The 24,488-nt window shown below is 44.2% G+C and overlaps 1 protein-coding gene across 2 annotated transcripts in view; it reads left to right on the top strand.

Annotated features, from left to right (window-relative positions):
* Nucleotides 1–24,488, top strand: part of ZYX (zyxin) — a 43,545-nt gene that overhangs the window by 17,395 nt on the left and 1,662 nt on the right. For both annotated transcript variants that reach the window (XM_070742042.1, XM_070742041.1), the window contains exons 3-8: nt 14,250–14,461; nt 16,779–16,877; nt 18,032–18,526; nt 20,370–20,520; nt 21,741–21,910; nt 23,401–23,579. In XM_070742042.1, the coding sequence (XP_070598143.1) occupies nt 14,250–14,461; nt 16,779–16,877; nt 18,032–18,526; nt 20,370–20,520; nt 21,741–21,910; nt 23,401–23,579 (1,306 nt within the window). The remainder of the gene's footprint in view (nt 1–14,249; nt 14,462–16,778; nt 16,878–18,031; nt 18,527–20,369; nt 20,521–21,740; nt 21,911–23,400; nt 23,580–24,488) is intronic.

Raw genomic sequence — 24,488 nt, forward strand, 5'->3', positions numbered from 1 at the left:
TTGCGGTTTCCCCCCCCTATACCAGTGTTCCCTCTAATTTTTTTTTTGGGGGGGGGGCGGAAAAGTATAGTGTCTGAGCGGCAGTCCCTTCGGGACTGGGCGGCACAGAAATAATAAATAAATAAACAAACAAACAAACAAAAAACCCACCCTGTTTTGCCTCAGAGAATTTCAAAATAAAATACTGTACTGTGTGTCTATAACAGTGAGCTCATAATAGGGCAACTCTATCAATATCAAAATGCCACTTAAATAGTTGAGCTAGTTTCAAACTAGATTTTGATTTTCTTTCTTCCTTACTCCCATTCTTTTTCTTTCTCTTTTCCTTCCTCTCTTTTTTCTATCTGTTTCTCTCTCTTCCTCTCTCTCTCCTTCCCTCTCACTCTTTCCCTCTGGGCTTCTGGGCAGGTTTGGAAAACTCTGAGTTGATGATGATTTTTAAGTGAGCAATTGCTCACTGCTCAGCTTAGAGGGAACTATGCCCTATACCACAGTTTTTCCTGCCCGATGACGTCATACGTCATCGCCAAACTTTCGTCCGCCTTTAATAAATATTTTTTTAATAAACTTTCATAAATAAACATGGTGAGTAATAATCTAAATGGTTGCTAAGGGAATGAGAAATTGCAGTTTAGGGGTTTAAAGTGTTAAGGGAAGGCTTGTGATACTGTTCATAGCCAAAAATAGTGTATTTACTTCCGCATCTCTTCTTCGCGGAAATTCGACTTTCGCGGGCGGTCTCGGAACGCATCCCCCGCGAAAATCGAGGGAACATTGTATTGGAAAGATATACATGGGCAATTTTGGTATTTAATTAACTTAAATTTAAAATAAAACCACATTTTTTTCCAACTAGGTATAATTCTAGAAAAAGATCAAGAAGCGTCACAATTTAATGAAATAAATCCCCACACCTGCTAGAATAAATTTTGCCCAGTACTGGAAAAAAGATGCGATTCTGGCAATATCTGATTGGGAATTTAAATGTAGAGAATATGCAGCAGCAGCAATACAAACAGTATATGTTCACAACAGAACTTATGCAAATTTAAGCAAGAATGGTTCCCGTATATAATAATATATATCATGTAGCATTGCAGATACAAACGTATACAGTTTGGCTTTTGTGGGTTATGAAATACAAGCTGTAAAGTAGCAGAAGCATAAAAAAGGGGGAAATCAGAAACCAAATAATTCTTTTCTCTTCTTCCTTTCTTCCCCTTCCCCTTCTTTTTCTCTTTATCTTTTTTTAATCTATTGGTATTTTAATTGTTGTCAAACGTGCTTTGTTTATCTTCATTTTATAGGTAGGCCACTTGATTTAGATTTTGGTCCTGCAGACTGTTGAATTGATTTCAAGCAACATAGCTCCTACATCACTTAGCATTCAGAGCAGGCAAATTCATCTTCCTTTGTTCTTGATTCTTTCATCCCAAGAGAACAGATTGGGGTTAAATCTGCCAATTCAGCATCTGTACTTAATTGCAAGACTTCCTAGAATTCAGAATTTTTCTTGGCCAGTTGTTTTATCTGAATCGTGGTATTATGGCTCTTCAGAGGACAGGATTCTCAGGATGTTGGTATCTGAAAATTTATAGAACAACAGCTACGAAACATGACTGAAAAATAGCTAAATCTTTCAGTCCCTCTTAATACTTTGATCAGAAACTGTGAAAAAAATATCATTTCCTGATATTTGAAGAAGTTCCAGTTTTCCCCTGAGTTTGATAATATTTTTTCTGTAATTTTGATTTTGGGGTGAGGGAAGGGTTATTAAGATATAATCAGTATGGGTTGTGAGTCTGTGCAAGGCCATAAATGAAACCTTGGTTTTCTCAATTGCTAAGTAAAAATTGGCCTTGTCACAGTTCTAAATTTGAACACCCCATTTATTATTTGTGATATTTATATCCATCTCAATCCCAGCGGATTTTGGGTGGGGTGCGCAGATTAATGGAATACTATCTGCTTTCCAAAAGTCTTAAGAGTATTATATTAATTTGTAAGCCCTAGCCAGAATTTGCTGGGATTGGGGCAGATTATAAATATTGCAAATATTATATGAGGCGGTAAAGAAATTGAAACTGAGCCCTGACGTCACTTGCCCATCAGTAGTGTCCAAAACATGCATAACCCAAGTAAGAACATTGTCACTGTGGGTAGATCCAACATAGTTAAAAGCTCCTGTTTGCTTTGATATGGGGACAATTTAGGAAAAAATTAGCCTTAAAAATAAAGAACATATTTTGTCGTGTTTTTCCCAAAGAAGAAGAAACGTTGCATGGGCATAGAAGTCTTTCTTGGCTCAGTTCTGCAACCTCATTTCCTCCAAAGAGTGAGATAGGCAGCTGGCAACCAACATCTGGAACTTGGGCTCTTTTCCCCTGGATTCATCATTAGTCCTTGTCCTCCTCTTATGCATTGACTTGGCTGTTTCTTCTCCCAGGAGAGACAATGCACAAAATTTCTTTGGTCTGCTCTTCCTTGGCTTTACTTATTGTTACATAATAAATGGGAGAACTATCTTCACTATTGGAGGAAGCAAGAGCAGGGTAATTTTGATCCATGCATGCATGCATATATACACATATGTGTATGTGTCCCACCTTTACTATTTTATAAATGACTCAGCATGGGGAGCATAGCCAATACCCCTTCCTCCTTCTATTTTCCCCATACCGAAAGCCCTGTGAGATTAGTTGGGTTGAGAGAATGTAACTAACTTAAGGTCATCCAATAAGGTGGGACTAGAACTCATTGTCTCCCAGTTTCTGGCTTGATTCTTTAGAGCTCTGCAACTTCTTTGTTTGCATGAATGAATTAATTTTTCCTATCATTAAACTTTACTCGTATTTCTTTAAGCCATTGTTTAAATTGCCAATCATGTATAGGAAATACACTGCTCAAAAAAAATAAAGGGAACACTCAAATAACACATCCTCGATCTGAATGAAAGAAATATTCTCATTGACTACTTTGTTCTGTACAAAGTTCAATGTGTTGACGACAAAATGAAATGTATTGTCAATCACTGTTGCTTCCTAAGTGGACAGTTTGATTTCACAGAAGTTTGGTTTACTTGGAGTTATATCCTGTTGTTTAAATGTTCCCCTTATTTTTTTGAGCAGTATATTATGTAAGAAGATGGGAAAGGAAAAAAATAGCATATACTGTAGACTTATATGTTTATTACTTATATTATTATTATACTTATTATTACCATATTACTTATATGTTGTTGTGAGTCGCCCCGAGTCTTCGGAGAGGGGCAGCATACAAATCTAATTAATAATAATAATAATAATAATAATAATAATAATAATAATATACCTCTTCACAGTGCTTTACAGCCCACTCTAAGTGGTTTATAGAATCAGCATATTAACCCCCCCCCCCAAATGATCTGGATCTACCTATTACCGACCGCAGAAGGATGGAAGGCCAAATCAACTGTGAGCCAGTCAGAATCGAACTCCTGGCAGTCAACAGAAGTAGGCTGCAATACTATGACACCACCATCATAAGATATTATATATTCCATTTTTTTCTAATGAAGATTGACTACCAAAGGTGGGAATCTTTGTAATTTGTTCATTCATATTTCTCATTTTTCCACCATTTATCAAGGAAACTTGCTTTGGTTTGGGAGATATGTGTGGAAATGGAACCCATCTTAACTGCTAGGTAAAAGAAGTGCAGCATTTCAGATCTAATTGTAGGCCAGTACTTAGAGCAGTGTTTCCCAACCTTGGCCACTTGAAGATATCTGGACTTCAACTCCCAGAATTCCCCAGCCAGCATTCGCTGGCTGGGGAATTCTGGGAGTTGAAGTCCAAATATCTTCCAAGTGGCCAAGACTGGGAAAAACTGACTTAGAGGATGGCAGAGTTCCATATTTCTGAGATAACATTGATTAGCATTCATCAGACAAAGTTGTCTGTATTTTCTAATTTTTAAACAGTAGCAGCAGTTCTTTACTGCTTTATATTATACTGCTTCATAAAAATGTGAAATCATAAATATATATGAGTTTATGGTATTCAGCATATCTAGAAAATGGCAGGTTAGAAAGGCTGGTTTATGGTGTATGTTGCAATTCTCCATTGCATCTGGAAGGAGAGTCCAACATGGGTAATACTCCAATTCTATTGGTAGAGACTGAGTTAATATTAACATATTAATGAGCACCGCCCCCTCTGCTCTCCCCATGAGCCAGTTTTAAAACTCAGTCTTAGAGTAGAGACATACTGAGTTGTAGCTTAAGGGTTTTAGTAACCTTAAAATAATAAAAATTAAATATGTAAAGTGTTGTTACCGTTTTAATCCTTTTCTTTGTTTTTCAGATGCTGCAATAGAAGAGGAGCAGACGGTCAGGGGTCCCTGCCCTCAGTGGGCAGCACCCCCAACGAACCTTCTCAGGGGTTGTTTGCCTTCCCCCAGTGGGAGCACCCCGAAGAGAAGCAACCAGCCTGGGGGTCCCTGGTCTCCGAGACCATACCGGGGCTGTCAGCCAAAGGTGGGGGGGTCCGCCCCCCCCACTGGGAGGCTTGAAGGCGTCTCGCACGGAGCGAGGAAAGTCGAGCGCCTTGCAGCTGACAGGGAGGTCAGCGCCGAGCCGCGGCAGACGCCAGGAGATCGGAACGACTCCACGCTGCCGGAGAAGCCGGAACGGCTACCGCCGCGCCCGCCACAGCCACCGCAACCGCCGGAGCCCCTCACGGGGCCCAAACGGGCAAGTGCCGGCCTGAGGAGCCGGGAAGGGGCGAGGAAGCCCCACTCTCCAGCCGCCCGGCCACGGAGGGACCCAGTAGCGGTCCGGAGAACCACGGAGGCGGGGCGCCGCCATTTTGGGAGCGGCTAGAGCGGCAAGCGCTTTTTGGGCGCGAAAAACAGCTGGGCAGGCGGCGAAAGGGCGCGAACGAGCCAGAAGGCTCTAGTGCGCAGGCGCAGACCCGGGGAGGCCCGGGGCGCCATTTTGGGAGCTTTTGCTGACGAGGCAGGCGAGAACCAAGCCACCGGAGGTCAGCCAACATTTAACCTGAATTAAATCACTCTCAAACGTGAGTAATATGGAGGAGAATCAGGGAAAGGAGGTCACAGGCTCTCCTGCCATCCCTAAAGATAAAGTGAAAGGGAAAGCCAAGGAAAAGACTAAGCATTCATCTGCTTCCTCATCCTCCATTAAAGAGGCTGAAAAGCGCATTAAGGCGCTAGAACAAAAGCTGGAAGCAGCACTTCAATCGCCTCCAGGGGGTCTTCCTCTAACTCAAAGGCATCCCTTGGACCCTATGTCACCTCCATCCACCTTTGGGCCCTCAGGGGTTACGCCTGAGAAAGACTGGTCACCAGATAGGCAGTTTCTCCCCCTGCCTCAAGTGATGCCTTCACCCAGCACATCCTGGGCCAGACCAGCTTCAGTAACACAGGCACCTAGAGGCCTCCAGGGGCCATCAGCTACCTTCACGCCCACAGCGGCGGGCTTGCGGTCTCAGCCCGGGGCGTGGCACAATTTACCCCCAGACCTGCAGGACATTATCGCGAATGCGTACTCGCAGGCTCCCGGGGCACAACAGTATGGAGGGCCTCCACAACACGCTCCAGATGCATGGTCGGTTCCGCCCCCCTCGGGTTTTGGCTCTCTATTGGAAGAACAAGAACAGTTTGAGGAAAGTGAACCGGAGTATGGCTTTTCCGAGGATGAGGCTGCCCCAGAGCAGGCCCCTTCGGTTGGCTTGTTCAAGCCAGCGCTCTTCAGAACCTTATTGTCTAAGGCTAAGCAAGTGATGAACCTGCCGGGTTCAGAAAAGACTCCGGAAGCCACTGAGTCCGGTCAAACTTCAGCCTCCCTACTGGACGAGCCTCAACCCGAGTCTGACCATTTTCCGGCATCAGGCATTTTCGTAAAAGGGATCAAAAGACCTTGGCAGCAACCTGCGGCAGCTCAGGGACCTTCCACCCTCGAGAGGAAATTTTACACTTTCGACGAGGAGGTGGAAAAGCTGCTCGAATTTCCCCCAATTGACCAGCCGGTAGTGACGCTGGTCTCCAGCGCATTGGTTCCCTCGGAGACCGGGGAATGCCTACGACCGGAGGAACGGAAGGCGGAGACATTACTCCGTAAAGCCCACCAGATGTCTGGTTGGGGATTTCGGGCTGCAGCAGCGGCATCATTCATTAACCGCGCTTCCCTCATGTGGATCAAGGAAATGCAATCCCGCCTAGGGCCCGAGGACGGGCGCCTCCGCCAGGACTTAAGTAAACTACTGGCGGCGACAGAATTTTCGGCAGATGCCACCCTCCACGCGGCCAAGTTCGCCACCAGAAGCATGGCAACGACATTGTCATCACGCCGCCTGCTGTGGCTACGGAACTGGCAGGCAGATCTTAAATCTAAGTGGCGCCTAGCCTCTGGCCCCTTCCAAGGTTCCACTCTCTTTGGGGACCTGTTGGAGAAGGTGTTGGTGGAAGACAAAGATAAAAGGAAGGTCCTTCCTAGAGCTCACAGGAGGCCGGATAGAAGGTTCACGCCGTACTCAAGGAGGCAGTCCTTTCGCTGGGAGACTTCTACCGGTTCCACGCAAAACCAACGTTCCTTCTCCCAGGGACAATACAACCAACAGTCCTATAGGAGTGACCGTGGCTCCTATCAAGACAGGACAAGAGGCTATCATCAGTCCAGGAGGCCCTTTCGTGGCAACTCTCAAAGAGGGTTCAAACGCACGAAATGACGCGAACAGCACGCAGCCCATCGGAGGGAAGCTGCAGGGGTTCTGCAGAGCCTGGCAGGCGACCTCCTCCGACAAGTGGGCCACAGCAACAGTCACTCAAGGGCTCCGATTGGAATTCATCCAAACACCTCCCAGCCGCTTCATACGTTGTCCCACACCAAGGGACATACCAAAGCAACTACAGCTACGCAAGGAAATTTCACATCTGTTGGAAATCCAGGCCATAGAGTCAGTGCCACAACAGGACGAGGGCAAGGGATTTTATTCCATGATTTTCATCGTGCCCAAACCCTCAGGAGGTTGCAGGTTGATCCTCAACCTGAAACAATTGAACCTTTTCGTAAAATATCGAAGGTTCAGGATGCACTCATTGCAGACCATTCTGGCTTCCATTCGATACCGGGACATCTTAACATCTATCGACCTCAAGGAGGCATACCTGCATGTCCCTATCCACCCGGACCATCGCAGGTTCCTCAGATTTGTCACCGAAGGGAAGCACTATCAATACAGGGCCATGCCATTCGGACTGTCTTCGGCCCCCAGAACGTTCACGAAGCTCCTGGACGTTCTGACTGCCAGCTTAAGGGCTCGATCCATCAGACTGATGGCGTACCTGGACGACATAATCATCTTGTCCAGGTCCCAGATAGCGGCAGAGAGGGAGCTCAAAGAGACTATTCACACCTTGGAACTGCACGGCTTCACAATCAATGTGGAGAAAAGCCAGCTAGTACCGACTACCAGATTACTACACCTGGGAGCGATTATCGATACTCAAGAGGGCACGGTGTCGTTGTCACCGGAGAGACAGGACAATATTCGGCGATTAATTGCCAGTCTTCGCAAGGGACCAGTAACACTGTCACTGCTGTCAAAAATACTGGGGACTCTGGTGTCAGCCATTGGCATCGTTCCCTGGGCCAGGTTCCATATCAGGACACTACAGTGGTTCCTGCTTCCAGCTCAAAGGAACAAGGTGAGCCACTCACACAGACAAGTATGTTTACCACAAAGAGTCCGGGAGTCCCTCCAATGGTGGACTTCGGCCGCCATAAGCAGGGGTTCCCCATTCCAAGTAACAGATCAGGTCATTTTGACAACCGACGCCAGTCTTACGGGATGGGGAGCTCACCTTGGAGCTCACATGGCTCAGGGACTGTGGACTGCAGAGGACCTTTCAGAGGTCAACATCAACTTTCTGGAGTTAAAAGCTGTTTTCCTAGCACTAAAGACATTTGCATCCCTGGTTCATCAACAGCACGTGCTGGTGCTTACGAACAATGTGGCGACCAGAGCCCACTTGAATCACCAAGGGGGCACAAGGTCGCGACGTCTCATGGAGGAGACGGAGGCACTATTCCGCTGGGCCGAACAACATCTAAGGTCTCTAACAGCGGAGCACATCGCAGGGATTTCCAATACACAGGCAGACTGGCTGAGCCGCTCCACCTTGGATCCGTCAGAATGGAGACTGGATCCGGCTCTGTTCCAGCAGGCGGTGAGTCGGTTTGGCCTTCCACTGGTGGACTTATTTGCCAGCCCCTCGAACGCCCAACTTCCGAGGTTCTACACGAGGTTTCCAACACAGGGCGCGGAAGGGGTCAACGCTCTCCTGTCAGCTTGGCCACCAGGACTTCTTTATGCCTTTCCGCCAACGAACCTACTACCGAGGGTAGTGGAAAAGATCCTGAAGGAGAGAGCGGAGGTGTTGCTGGTGGCCCCTCATTGGCCTCGACGTCCGTGGTTCTCCGACTTGGTGGCACTGTCGGTGTCACCCCCTTGGAGGATTCCGGACCGGATGATAGCTCTCAGCCAGGGGAACCTACAACATCCAGATCCCCAGTGGCTCCAACTGACCGTTTGGCACTTGAACGGGTCAGGTTACGAGGGTTGAAACTACCGGAAAAGGTCATAGACACCATGCAAGCGGCAAGGCGTCCATCCACGTCTCGGATTTATCAGACGACATGGGCAGCCTTTTGCGGCTTCTGCGACAAACACCAAATCAGTACTGAACAGGCCTCAGTGATTACGGTCCTAGAGTTCCTACAAACTGGACTGGATCGGGGCTTAGCCCCTAATACACTCAAACGGCACGTAGCAGCCCTCGCGACCATGATACAGGTTGAGGGTGTCCGATCCTTGGCTTACCATCCTTGGATCAAAGATTTTCTACGGGGAGCTGTAAACCAACATTCTCCGCCAATCCGGAGGTTTCCGTCTTGGGACCTTCAACTGGTCCTTAAGGCCTTGACAAAGCCACCGTTTGAGCCATTAAGGACCATACCACTACGACTCTTGTCGATCAAGACTGCCTTCCTTGTTGCTATTACGTCGGCTCGAAGAGTGGCAGAGATAGCGGCACTATCAGTGCGACCTGACCTTTGTGTGTTTTACCCTGATCGAGTGGTGCTGAGATTGGACCCTTCATTCATACCGAAGGTAAACTCAGAGTTCCATAGGAAGCAGGAGATCATACTGCCTGACTTTTGCACACATGGCAATCACCCATCGGAATTGCGATGGCATAAAATCGATGTACGCCGGGCGATCAAGATTTACGTTAGACGCACAGAGAGTTTTAGGAAGACAGAAAAGTTGTTTGTTTCGTTTTCTGAGGATAAAAAGGGACTTGGACTTTCATCCAGCTCCATTAGTCGTTGGATCAGGGACTGTATTGGGGACGCGTACAGAGCTCGTAACCAATCGGTCCCGCCGGGAGTGACGGCTCACTCGACGAGGAGTGCGGCAACTTCAGCGGCCTGGGCCACCCAGGCGTCCATTGACGACATCTGTAGAGCTGCAACGTGGTCGGCTCCTACGACCTTCATACGACACTATAAGTTGGACTCCTTCGCTTCTGCAGAGGCGGCTTTTGGGAGACGTGTGTTACAAAGAGTTTGTTTATCTCCAACGTCCCTGACAAGACCTTTTCCCCCCCATGGGCCGTGAATCTCTGGTATATCCCATGTTGGACTCTCCTTCCAGATGCAATGGAGAAGAACCGTTGTACCTACCTGAACGGTCTTCTCAGTGCACTGGAAGGAGAGTCCAAACCCACCCGGTAGAGTTTGGGTGCAGGGACGCCGGAGTAGGCAGTTAGTTCGTTATTGGTTGTTAACAATAAAAATTGGTTATCCTCTTACTATGTTTCTTCGTTTTAAAACTGGCTCATGGGGAGAGCAGAGGGGGCGGTGCTCATTAATATGTTAATATTAACTCAGTCTCTACCAATAGAATTGGAGTATTACCCATGTTGGACTCTCCTTCCAGTGCACTGAGAAGACCGTTCAGGTAGGTACAACGGTTCTTTTCTTTGCAATAAGGTGTGGTAAGTTCTTTGCAGATCAAGCTTTCTGATCCTTGTAAGTCCATGGGTGATGGTGTGTCGCCAGGCATGGGGGGTTTAATGTGCCCCCTTCTGACTTGAGTATGGTATGATTGTGGAGTATCGATTGTTTTTTAATGATAGTGGGACCGCCTCCCAGAGACCTTATAAGAGCACACAGAGTTGGCCTCCTCCAGGCCCCGCCAATGCAGGTTGGCGGGGCCGAGAGGGAGGGCCTTCTCTGTTGCCGCCCTGGCTCTATGGAATCAACTCCCCACCCCAATGTTTGTACTGCTCCCACCCTACTAGCCTTCTGTAAGGCCACGAAGTCCTGGGAGGCCGTGAACTGACAACCATCATGGCCAAATCGTATGACTGGTATGCATGTATGTGATCATGATTGTTCAATTATGGGTTTTTTAATGAGGGTTTTATAATTTTAGATATTATATTTGACTTCTTCTTATTGTTTCTGTATTTATATTATTATTGTAAGCCGCCCTGAGTCCTTTAGGATTGGGCGGCATAGAAGTACAGACAGACAGACAAAGTGTCCAAATCAAACGATGGCTTCAGCCTGACAGCTTTTGTTTTCCTATCTCTCTCTTCCTTCCTTCCTTCCTTCCTTCCTTCCTTCCTTCCTTCCTTCCTTCCTTCCTTCCTTCCTTCCTTGCCTTTATGTGAAATATATCCAATGACATTGAGCTGAAAGAAAGGTAAAATATCAGAGAAAAGGAGTGATGGGACGATGCTAGAATAAATAAAATATTTCCATAGGAAAATATATGCCCTTTTCTCAAACGTGGGACACAGTAAGGGACAGAGCAAGAACCTTGGTCCTTCCCCCAAATTGCATCGTTTCAGAAAATGTAAGAAGCGTTTTTTCTTCTCCCCCAAAAGTGAATTACAGATAATCCTCAACTTGGAACAATTTTTTTAGTGACTCTTCAGTGTTACAACGGCACTGAAAAAAGTGACCTATAACCATTTTCCGTGCTTAACAAGCATTGTAGCATCCCCATGGTCACATGATCAAAATTCAGCCACTTGGCAAATGACTCAGACTTATGACGATTACAGTGTCCCAAGGTCACACGGTCCCCTTTGGCAGCCTTCTGACAAGCTAAGTCAAGAGGGAAGCCAGATTCACTTAACAATCGTGTTACCAATTTAATTACTGCAGCGATTCACTTAATAACTATGGCAAGACAGGTCACAAAAGGGGGCAAAGTTAAGAACTGTATTGCTTAATTAACAGAAATTTCGGGCTCAATTGTGGCCACAGGTCAAGGACTACATGTGTATAAACAAGGATATAGTGCTACAGAAGCTTCCAAGGGCTGCCTCTGCTTCCCTCACCAAATAGTAACCATTCACTTCCACTTGAAGAAATAAACCCTGCAAATTGAAGCCATCACTGAGGGCGGGGTGACTTCTAGCACCAGGAATTTCCAAATTTAGAGGACTGAAAATCCTGCAGTGCACAGAATTCTGCCCAGTTTTGGCTTTTATTGCAGTAAGCTTGGACTGCTGGGAGAAGCTGGTGAAGAGTTATGTTTTTGTTCTGTTACTCTCTGCTTTCTATTTATAGAAGAAGGTTGCTATAACAGTAATTGGGTGGTTATGTGGAAAGGCCTTGAATGTTCTTTGTGATAGTGTGTGTGTGTGTGTGTGTGTGTTAGGATCTTTACAAAGGTGAAGGTGCTCTCCTGAGCAGGTCATTTTGTCTCTTTTCTCTGGTAGTTGTGGCTCTAATTTAGTACAGACCATTGTAAGAAAGTATGCTATTTGTCCTTAAAGGCTAGCTAGGGTGATTTGTCTCTCAGGATGACGCTGGAATGTAGACGATCTTGTCTTGCTGATATTATGGTATGTGGTGTCAATTTCTGGGGCTTCCTGGAGTGCCTACATTTTCTTTTCCAGGCTGTGTTGAATATAAGGCACTATTAAAGGTCCCCCATTCCCTACACCAGTGTTTTTCAACCAGTGTGCCGTGGCACACTAGTGTGCCGCGAGACATAGTCAGGTGTGCCGCGAAGCTCAGAGAGAAAGAGAGAGAGAAAGCAAGAGAGAAAGAAAGCAAAAGATAGAAAGAGCAAGAGAGAGAGAAAGAGAACAAGAGAGAAAGAAAGCAAGAGAGAGAGAGAAAACAAGAGAAAGCAAGAGAGAGAGCAAGAGAGAGAAAGAAAGCAAGAGAGAGAGAGAAAGAGAGGGAGGGAAGGAGAGAGAAAGACATAGAGGGAGGTAGGGAGGGAGAGATAAAGAGAGCAAAAAAGAGAGGAAGGAAGAGAAAGAAAGAGGGATGGAGAGAGAGAGAGAGAAAGAAAGAGGAAGGGAGAGAAAGAAAGAGGGATGGAGGGAGAGAGAAAGAAAGAGGAAGGAAGGGAGAGAAAGAAAGAGGGATGGAGAGAGAGAGAAAGAAAGAGGAAGGAAGGGAGAGAAAGCGGGAGGGAGAAAGAAATAGAGTGAAGGGGAGGAAGAGAGAGAGAGAGAGAATTTTTTTGTCCAAACTGTTTTTAGCCGCCCCCTCCTCCGCTCAATGTGCCCCAGGGTTTCATAAATGTAAAAAATGTGCCACGGCTCAAAAAAGGTTGAAAATCACTGCCCTACACAATACATTATTGCAAAAAAACCCAAAAAACGAAACCCCTCCACCCCAGAGCTGTTTCCATAATAATACTGAGAATGTTACTCAGAATCTCCAGGGGTTGAGATGTGTATACGTACCGTGTGCTCAAATGATGGAAAGTACTATTGGAGTATTTTTACAGAGCCCTGTGAAGTTAATTTTCAACATTTTATTCATCAGTTTGTAGGCTATTGTAGAACAATTGAAAGGTTCAAGGACTAGTAAACAATACACGTTTTCCTCAACTTACCACAAATTAAGCCCAAACTTTTTGTTGCTAAGTGAAATACTGTAGTAGTTATGTGAATTTTTCCCCATTTCACGATTTTTCTGGCCACAGTTGTTAAGCGAATCACTGTAGTGGTTAAGTTAGTAACATGTTTGGTAAGTGAATCCTGCTTCCCCATTGACTTTCCTTGACAAAAGTTCCCAAAAGTTGATTACATGATCCCAGAACACTGCAACAGTCATAAATATGGACCAGTTGCCAAGCATCTGAATTTTAATCACGTGACCCATGGGGATGTTGCAAGGTTGTTAGTGTGAAAAATGGTCATAAGTCTCTTTTTGTAACTTTGAACAGTCACTAAATGAACTGTTGTAAGTCAAGGACTACCTGTAATTTGGTTAAGATGCTTAAAATTGTTGGGTTTCAAGCATATGGAAATATTGTACAGTTGCCTAAACTAAGTAAACTATAACAGAACATAATTGGCAAGTATTCAACTTTTAAAATCCTGTAGTATTCTCTGTTCGTGCTATTATCAAGATCTGATTTTTCAAAGGAATATAAGTGTAGAGTTTGCTGTATGTAGCTATCAGATCTGGGCTGCAGAAATCTGGATATGCATCGATGGCAGTAAAGTATTAAAAAGAACAATAACAATCCCTTCTTTATTCCCATCTAGAAGTAATCTGGATTTTTGCAGCTTGCAATTACTAGATAATTGTATGTTGGTTTTTTTTTTTTAAATCAGAGGTAGATTTATTTATTTTATTTATGAATTCGATTTGTATACCATCCACTCTCAAAAGACTTAGGGGGTCTATGGGAAATTTGTATGGAAATTGCTTTCCCATTACATATATTTTGTAATTCTGAACTATTTTTTATAACATTGTATTGGTCCAATGTTTCTCAAATAACGCAATATACTACACATGAAGATACGGTTCAATATCTGATCCATGATCTACTTTCAATTGCTTAAAGTGAATCACCCTTCCCAAGCTATGTTCTTTTGTAAATCTGCTGGATCAAAATTTCTGGGATACCATGATCATTGAGGGCATCATTTCATAATTATGAGAGTTAATTCTGATAGAACTGCTTGACTCTCTTCATTGTATCACTCAAATGCAAGGCTCTCCAACCTTGGCAACTTTTAAGACTTGTGGACTTCAATGCCCAGAATTCCTCAGCCAGCAAAGCTGCCAAGGTTGGACACCCCTGCTCTAGTGTGTTTGCTTCTGCTGCTAAAGGGGAATGCAACACTTTTGTGTAGTCGTATATAATTAGGGATGAGCTATGCTAATCCTCCATGCTTCTTGTTCTCTGCAGAGTTTCCTTTGCCACCACCGCCGCCTCCAGGAGAAGAGATAGTGGTGGTCCCAAACAACAATGCATTCCCTCCTCCACCTCCTCCGTTTGAGGAACCTCCTCCTCCGTTTGAGGAACCATTTCCTCCTGCTCCAGAAGAGGTCTTCCCTTCTCCTCCTCCTCCTATGTTGGAGGAAGAACCCATGTTTCCGAGTGGCTTGCCTGTTTCTCAGGTGAGTCCTCATATAAGATAATGAGCAGGGAAAGCTCATATTGGGGAATACTATTTTTTCCATAGTTATTTATGTATTTATTCCGATTTTTATGCCGCCCTTCTCCTTAGACTCAGGGTGGCTTAAAACATGTTAGCAATAGCACTTTTTAACAGAGCCAGCCTATTGCCCCCACAATCCGGGCATAGTTCCCTCTAAGCTGAGCAGTGAGCAATTGCTCACTTAAAAATCATCATCAACTCAGAGTTTTCCAAACCTGCCCAGAAGCCGAGAGGGAAAGAGTGAGAGGGAAGGAGAGAGAGAGAGAGGAAGAGTGGAAGAGAGAGAAACAGATAGAAAAAAGAGAGGAAGGAAAAGAGAAAGAAAAAGAATGGGAGTAAGGAAGAGAGAAAGGAAATCAAAATCTAGTTTGAAAGTAGCTCAACTATTTAAGTGGCATTTTGATATTGATAGAGTTGCCCTATTATGAGCTCACTGTTATAGACACACAGTACAGTATTTTATTTTGAAACTCCCTGAGGCAAAACAGGGTGGGGTTTTTATTTGTTTGTTTGTTTGTTTGTTTGTTTGTTTATTATTTCTGTGCCGCCCAGTCCCGAAGGGACTGCCGCTCAGACACTATACTTTTCCGCCCACCCCCCAAAAAAATTAGAGGGAACACTGAATCCGGGTCCTAATTTTACCCACATCGGAAGGATGGAAGGCTGAGTCAACCTTGAGCCGGTGATGAGATTTGAACTGCAGATTTAGCAGTCAGCTTCAGCGGCCTGCAGTACTGCACTCTACCCACTGCACCACCTCGGCTCATCTTATCTTGTTCCTACTATCCTTTAGATCAGTGTTTCCCAACCTTGGCAACTTGAAGATATTTGGACTTCAACTCCCAGAATTCCCCAGCCAGCGAATGCTGGCTGGGGAATTCTGGGAGTTGAAGTCCAGATCTCTTCAAGTTGCCAAGGTTGGGAAACACTGCTTTAGATGTTTGGGCTCCGGTGCTGAGGCAGAATCTGATCAATGAGCAGAAAGTCCTAAGGATGTCTAAATGGATATGTGTATTAAAATGAATTTAGAAAGGAGGGGGGGGGGGTCTGCTTGTAAGCAAAGGATGTGCTCCAGCGGTGGGTTGCTCCTGGCTCGGCCCTGTTCTGCAAACCGTTAGCCTTAGCGATGGGAGTCTCCACCCACGGTCCCTAAAAGTGGTGATGGAAGTGCACGAAAGCACGTACACAAACCAGTAGCAACGGGGTTTAGAATCCACTACTGGTGTGCTCCCCCCAATATTCCTTATGCTCTGCAATAATTAAAATAGGATTTTAATTGCAGTTCTGCATGTGTTTGGATATATCTGTACTTGCATAGTTTATTTATAATAGTGGCGTGATGTTTTCCTCAACCATGCACATATTCCTGGGACTCGTGGGGAAAAGGAAAACGTATATGCTGAATGATTGTCCCCTAACTATAACAGTCACCTTTCAAGGCGGGGTGGCGCAGCAGGTAGAGTGCTGTACTGCAGGCCACTGAAGCTGACTGTAGATCTGAAGGTCAGCAGTTCAAATCTCATCACCGGCTCAAGGTTGACTCAGCCTTCCATCCTTCCGAGGTGGGTAAAATGAGGACCCGGATTGTGGGGGCAATAGGCTGGCTCTGTTAAAAAGTGCTATTGCTAACATGTTGTAAGCCGCCCTGAGTCTAAGGAGAAGGGCGGCATAAAAATTGAATGAATGAATGAACGAACGAGCGAGCGAGCGAGCAAGCAAGCAAGCAAGCAAGCAAGCAAACAAGCAAACAAGCAAGCGGTGAAATCTACAGTAATACCTTGTCCTACCGGTTTGGAAGCGCCTGTTTTGCATGTGTGTGCAATTTTTCACTCACGTGTGTGCTTCTTCACCCCTGCGCATGTGCAGAATGCTTTGCGCAGGTGCAAAGGGTTAAAAAAAAAGAAAATGGCAGCATCTAGTTGGGTGGGCAGAGCCAAACATCTTCTCCAAACCAACGGTGCCTGACGCTAACGGTACGCCGGAACCGGGCCAAACCGGTAGCATTTCATCCCTGCTTTCAAGCATATGAGATTTAATGTGGTTTTGGCCACATTCTGCAACCACCTCTTGAAAACTCTGCGGTTTGTCTGAAATGGAACTTTGACTCTGTGGAAGTAACGCAAATTTAGAATGAATGGCTCATTATTGGGACCCTCCTTGGCAATCATTTGTTCTGTGATTGTGTAGTTGCATTGACTTGTGTTGACTGACATGGTGGTTTATAGGTTTAGTAACCTCCCTCAGCATGTACTTACCTTTCTTTTCTATTGTGGAAGGAGAAGGACCGTGGAAAGCTGAGCAGCATTGATCTGGAGATTGATTCTTTGTCCTCAATGCTGGATGACATGGAAAAGAATGACCCTTTCAAAACCCGGGTGAGCTGCTGTACAGGGTGGCCTTTCCAAACCTATCTTAAAATGAGCTAGTGGGGGAAAAGGGCCCCAGCATGAGTAAACAGTTTTCCCAAAGCATTCTTTAGAAAAAGAAAGAAAAGTAAAATAGGAGCTAGGATACTTTGTTTGATAGGCTAGTGCAGTGTTTTTCAATAATAATAATGATTTATTTATTTATTTATTATTTATTATTTAGATTTGTATGCCGCCCCTCTCTGAAGACTCCAATGATTATGATGATGATAATAATAATAATAATAATAATAATAATAATAATAATAATAATAATAATAGTAATCTAGAAGAGGTAGGCAGCATTTTTGCGCTTCTATGTAAAATCTATATGATCTTCAATATAAAGCCCTTACTTAAACCACTTTGAAGTTACAACAGCGCTAAAGAAATGTATGACCAGGGCTGTAAGTTGGGGCCACTGCAGTATCCACATAGTCATGGGATCACCAGTGTTTTTCAACCAGTGTGCTGCGGCACACTAGTGTGCCGCGAGACATGGTCAGGTGTGCCGTGGGGAAATTAAACATGGGTCCCCAAACTACCATTCCTGCCATTGAAACAGGCCCAGGTTTCACACTGAGTATAAATACATTTAGAAACTATATTATTAACTATATGTATAATATGTACTGCGTTAAGAGTGTCATTTTGTGTCATTTTGGTTGGTGGTGTGCCCCAGGATTTTGTAAATGTAAAAAAATGTGCCGCGGCTCAAAAAAGGTTGAAAATCACTGGGCTAGTGTTCCGTGTGAAGATGATTTTTTAAATATAATAGAATGTTTATGCAAGAGCTATCTACAATCAGAAATGGCCATTCGATCACTTGACTATGTAAAAATTAAGTGCAAGCCCTTGGGTTTGGGGCAAAGGAAGCAGTGGATAAGGTTTTCTATGCTTGACTTTGAGATGAAAAAATCTCTGCAAGAAAAAAAAGACATTCAAACTAAACCTCAGTCTGGAGTGATTTAACAAGAAAAGACTTGGGTGAGAATGTATGGGCAAGTGTGGGGGAGAGGGACTGCCACCTCTTTCTTTGTTCTGCCTCTGGATGCTGAAGCTAGGCTAGAGGGGGATGGAAGTGGAGATTGTTACATTGACCTTTTCTCATCATTACCTTTCAGCTATCTTCAGGGCCTGTATTTCCAGCAAATGTAGGTTCTGCTTCTAGAAGCACTATAGAAACTGTAGCTCCAACTAAAGACAGTCCAGTTCCTATTACCCAGGCTGTATCCGGTCCCGGTGGAAACTCTGTGGCCAAACAGCCGGAGGAAACGGCTCCTGTTCCTCCACCATGGGTAGTAGCCATGAAGCAGCGCAAAGACTTGTCATCATCAGTATCACCTGCTCCTCCCCCAGCTCCATCAGTTCCTAAATTCACAGCATCTCTTCCTGCCACGGCTCCAAGATTTGTACCTAAACCGGCTCCTGCGGCTCCTCCAACTTTGCCAAAACAGCCCGCTTCGTTTCCTGCACAGTCTCATTTCGCAGCCCCTCCGGGCACGGGCTCAGCTCCGAAGCCTCAGCCTCCCACTTTCACTTACGCACAACAGCGAGAAAAACCGCAAATCCAGGAGAAGCCGTATCCTACTGGGCAGTCATCTGCCCCACGAGAAATGGTGAGGATGCAAATCTATACATGAATAAAGAAAAGAGTGGCATACAAAAAACAAACAAACAAACCCCTCCACCCACCCCCAAAAAACCAGGATAGCCTGTTAATTTTCCTGTGTCAAAGGCAGGTGATTTTTGCTTACTCCAAATCCATAGGGAATATGGGGCTGATATCACCTGAATTGCATTTTTGAGGTTGTTGATTAAGCAAAATAGTTGTTTTTAGTTTATTGGTAGTGTAAAAAAATTATTTTGCTTAAGGAAAAAAAGCCCCCAAATCTTGATGGCTTGCTGCCAAATATTTTTAGTATAATATGACACATGTGGGTTCTGGAAAAAAAGTGAGATGGCATTGGCAACCCTTGAACTCTGGACTGTCCACCTCTCTTTCATACATAGACCTTAAATCAAATCTGGTTAAGTACTTTAGCTTTTAAAACTGGAAAAAGAGCCTTAAATAGGATTTCAAAATTTGGCATCAGTGCATTTTTACAGAACCAAACCTAAATGGGTTATTTATTCTTGCCTCAGTGGCAAGTACATTGCTGTGCATGGTATTTATTGTTGTTAGTTGCAAAGTCATGTTATCCATCGCGATCCCATGGACAATGTTCCTCCAGGCCTTTCTGTTCTCTACCATCTCCCAGAGTCCATTTAATCTCACGCCGACTGTTTCAGTGATTCCATCCAGCCACCTCTGTCATCCCTTTCTTCCTTTGCCCTCAGTCATTCCCAGCATTAGGTTCTTGTCCAGTGAGCCCTTCCTTCTCATTAAGTGGCCAAAGTATTTGAGTTTCATCTTCAGGATCTGTCCTTCTAAAAAGAAGGTTGATCTCCTCTAGGACTGACTGGTTTGATTGCCTTTCAGTCCAAGGGACCTCAGGAGTCTTCTCCAGCACCATAGTTCAAAGGCCTCAATTCATGGTACAGTGTTCCCTCGATTTTCGCAGGGGATACGTTCCGAGACTGCCCGCAAAAGTTGAATTTCCACGAAGTAGAGATGCGGAAGTAAATACACTATTTTTGGCTATGAACAGTATCACAAGCCTTCCCTTAACACTTTAAACCTCTAAATTGCAATTTCCCATTCCCTTAGCAACCATTTAGATTATTACTCACCATGTTTATTTATTAAAGTTTATTTAAAAAAATATTTATTAAAGACAGACGAAAGTTTGACGATGACATATGACATCATTGGGCGGGAAAAAACATGGTATAGGGAAAAAACCCGTGAAGTATTTTTTAATTAATATATTTTAAAAACCGTGTTATAGACTTTTCGCGAAGTTCGAACCCGCGAAAATCAAGGGAACACTGTCTACCTTATTTATATTAATAGTACTACAGAAAAACCATTGGCAAGAAGCCTTTTTTTAAAATCTAGAGAATAACTATGCATTTTATATCTGCATGTACATTTATTTCTTAGTTTTATATGTTTATAATACTGTATAGCTTTTCATTAAAGTACATATTTTCTAGTTTCTGTGGTGAGGGGGTGAAAGAGAATGATTGTTTCCATAGTCACATCGAAGCTATGAACATTTTGCATTAGTGGAAATGCAGTCATTTTTTAACTTGAAAATTTACTAATTAAATGCCACTGATACAATAAAAATAACCTCTCCCTCCCCCTTTTTAAACACCCGGTCATTCAATTGTAAAGTAAAATTTGAAGAAAGAAAATGTAGACTGACTAGAAAAGGCAAATGGCACAGAAGTGTCTTCATTGATCATCAATGTTAAAGGGAGTGTGAATTGATCTTGAATATATGTTCCAGAATGTGGGGTGTTTAAAAGTTGGAGATTTGAACTTATCTCACTTGCTCTTCTTTATTTGTCCAGCGCAACCCTGTATTTCTTCCAAACGCTGGATCAGATCCACCTAGGAGCAGCTCTGCTCTGACCATGAAGGAGGTAGAGGAGCTGGAGATGTTAACCCAGAAGCTGATGAAGGACATGGATCATCCACCTCACGCCGAAGCCTCCACTTCTGGTCTGTGGGGGCATGTGAATTTTTTTTTTGGGGGGGGGTGTTTAGGAGAGAGGGGGACTACAATCTATTTGCTCCTTTTCCTTTCTTTTAGCAGTTTAATACAGAGGTGGGAAATTTTCTTAACTTCTTAAAAAAAGCCTGCTTTTGCAATAACGTGAGGGCAGATAAAGTCTAGAGCAGTGATAGAATAGAATAGAATAGAATTTTATTGGCCAAGTGTGATTGGACACACAAGGAATTTGTCTTGGTGCATATGCTCTCAGCGTACATAAAATAAAATATACATTTGTCAAGAATCATGTGGTACAACACTTAATGATTGTCATAGGGGTCAAATAAGCAATGAAGAAGCAATATTAATAAAAATCTTAGGATATAAGCAACAAGTTACAGTCATACAGTCAACATGGGAGGAAATGGGTGATAGGAATGATTTAAAAAACTAGTAGAATAGAAGTGCAGATTTAGTAGAAAGTCTGACAGTGTTGAGGGAATTATTTATTTAGTAGAGTGATGGTGTTCAGGGAAAAACTGTTCTTGTGTCTAGTTGTCTTGGTGTGCAGTGCTCTGTAGCGATGTTTTGAGGGTAGGAGTTGAAACAGTTTGTGTCCAGGATGTGAGGGGTCAGTAAATATTTTCCCCGCCCTCTTTTTGACTCGTGCAGTATACAGGTCCTCAATGGAAGGCAGGTTGGCAGCAATTGTTTTTTCTGAAGTTCTGATTATCCTCTGAAGTCTGTGTCGGTCCTGTTGGGTTGCAGCACCAAACCAGACAATTATAGAGGTGCAGATGACATGTGCACAATTACCCCACCCCTGCATATGCGCACAGGTTTTGCTGAAGCCTCTGGACTCCTGAAGCCTGAGGATGGCGAAAAACAGCCAAACTAGAAGTTCGGAAATTAACTGCCCTTTGGCCCTGAAGCCTAAAGAATGCAAAAAACAGCCCATTGGGCAAACTGGGAGTTCGGAAAAATGGACTTACGGTTGGCCTGTTGGGCCATTTTTCGCACTCCAAAGGGCAAAAACAGCCTCCCTCAAAGTCAAAAATTAGCTGACATAGGGCAATGCCTCACATTCCCTCTGATATGGCTCCACATGTGGCATGTGTGCCATAGGTTCACCATCACAGGTCTAGAGGGATTCATATGTTATGTATTTATATAAATATCTTCTCAGACTTTTTCTCTCCCCCCCCTTTTTTTCTCCTTTCCATTGAAGAATTGTGTGGTTTGTGCAGTAAGGCACTGTCTCGGACTCAGCCTGCAGTCCGGGCCTTGGACCAGCTCTTCCATGTTGAATGTTTCACCTGTTTCAAATGTGAGAGGCAGTTGCAGGGGCAACAGTTCTACAACGTGGATGAAAAGCCCTTCTGTGAAGAATGCTATGCGGTGAGCAAAGTGGTGGGGGGACGTATAAGGCAGCCAATCATGGAGACTTGGAAGAGGGGAGAAGGAGCATATGATGCCTATTGTCTTAGCAGTTGCCGGCCTGTTTTCATGGGCTCATTTGAGGAATTGTACTGTTAGCTAATGAGAGCCACCTGTGTAAATTATGTGGTGACCTTCTTTGCTAGCTTGGCGGGCCTTGGCCGGTTGTTTATTATTATGAGAGGAAACAGATTCCAGATAAATAAAAATACCAAGTTGTAGCCAAATTAACCGAAGGACCTCAGATTACGAAAATCAATCCAAAACCAAGGTGTTGAAATGTTTGGGCTCCAAAAATATATTCTGTGTGAGTTAACTTGAGTTCTACTCTGAGAAACACTCACATTTTACCTTCTGTCTCTAACATAGTGGGTCACCTGAGAAGCTCAACCACAAAGAATGGCCACGTTTGTGGAAATGCTTAATCTGAATTGTATCTTACATGTAGTCAAGTGCATACACAGATGTGCGCATGCCTAAATCTACTGTGAATAGCCTTTCAATTTCACCTGATTAAAAATTACTTTCGCAAGAAGAGGCTATAGGAGAAAATTTCAAAGGTTTGGGCATTATTTATGGATTTTTCAAATCAGACGAACGAGAAAGCCAGTGCATTGTTCAAACAAACAAACAAACAAACAAACAAACAAACAAACAAACAGACCTTTATTACAAAGACCATCAATATAATAATAATTAAAAAAAAACAGAACATCCAAGAACCGTTTCAGATTCTTAGAATCTAGACATTTTAGTATCTCTTTGATCCTGGTAGCAGATTCTTGGGTGATAAATGTAGTCCTTGATTTACAGCAGTTCATTGACCATCCAAAGATGGTCGTCACCCAAGTCAAGAAAGACATGCTAGGTGTTGAGGTTCTTGGACATCTGGAGACAAATGACTTACAAAATTCATGACCTCCTTGCCTTTCGTAAACTCCTTAAAACCCACCTCTGTCATCAAGCGTGGGGGAATTGAAACATCTCCCCCTGCCTATGTAATCCTAGTGCATGATATGATTGTATGTATGTTTTTTATATTGGGGTTCCTTGCTTTTAGATTTTTTTAAAAAATGTTTTAGGTTTTAATTATTAGATTTGTCAGTATATATTGTTTTTGTCACTGTTGTGAGCTGCCCGAGTCTGCGGAGAGGGGCGGCATACAAATCTAATTAAAAAAATAAATAAATAAATAATAATAATAATAATAATAATAATAATAATAATAATAATGACTTTTGGCTGACCAACCAAAATTGACCCATTGTAAATATACATTGTTCTGGCAATCTAAAATTGAGTTTATTTTCTTCGCGGTTTCTCTCCTTGACAGTTAATCTGGTTGAATTAAGTGGGTTAATATTAATGGCTTTGTCTTACCAGAGATAGAAGTAATGTTCTCCCATTGGAGCAGATTGTGCTTCCTTTCTGATCCTCTTTTTGTTCCTCAGGGCACCCTGGAGAAATGCTGTGTGTGCAAGCAAACGATCACAGACAGGATGTTGCGGGCCACTGGCAACTCCTACCACCCTCATTGTTTCACGTGTGTGGTGTGCCACAAGCCGTTGGAAGGGGCATCCTTCATTGTGGATAAAGCCAACCAGCCACATTGTGTTGATGATTATCACAGGTATCTCCCCTGAGTTTCATGTCCTCCCTCTGTGCTCTCAAGCTTGGAAGTGAAGCAGTGGAAGTGATGTGCCGGTGCCTGGAGGCTGTAAGGGTTTGGATGGGTGTCAACAGACTCAAACTCAACCCGGATAAGATGGAGTGGCTGTGGGTTTTGCCTCCCAAGGACAATTCCATCTGTCCGTCCATTACCCTGGGGCGAGGGTCCGCAACTTGGGCGTCCTCCTCGATCCACAGCTCACATTAGAGAACCATCTTTCAGCTGTGGCGAGGGGGGCGTTTGCCCAGGTTCGCCTGGTGCACCAGTTGCGGCCCTATCTGGACCGGGACTCACTGCTCACAGTCACTCATGCCCTCATCACCTCAAGGCTCGACTATTGTAACACTCTCTACATGGGGCTACCTTTGAAAAGTGTTCAGAAACTTCAGATCGTGCAGAATGCAGCTGCGAGAGCAATCATGGGCTTTCCCAAGTATGCCCATGTCACACCAACACTCCGCAGTCTGCATTGGTTGCCGATCAGTTTCCGGTCACAATTCAAAGTGTTGGTTATGACCTATAAAGCCCTTCATGGCATCGCACCAGAATATCTCCGAGACCGCTTTCTGCCGCACGAATCCCAGCGACCAGTTAGGTCCCACAGAGTGGGCCTTCTCCGGGTCCCATTGACTAAACAATGTCATTTGGCGGGACCCAGGGGAAGAGCCTTCTCTGTGGTGGCCCCGGCCCTCTGGAACCAACTGCCCCCAGAGATCAGAATTGCCCCCACCCTCCTTGCCTTTCGTAAACTTCTCAAAACCCACCTCTGTATGGGGGAATTGAAAAATCTTCCCCGGGCCTATATAATTTATGTATGGTGTGTTGTGTGCATGTTTTTTAAATTATGGGTTTTTAACTTCATATTATTAG

The sequence above is a fragment of the Erythrolamprus reginae genome, chromosome 2, assembly GCF_031021105.1.
Source record: "Erythrolamprus reginae isolate rEryReg1 chromosome 2, rEryReg1.hap1, whole genome shotgun sequence".
NCBI lineage: Eukaryota > Metazoa > Chordata > Lepidosauria > Squamata > Dipsadidae > Erythrolamprus > Erythrolamprus reginae.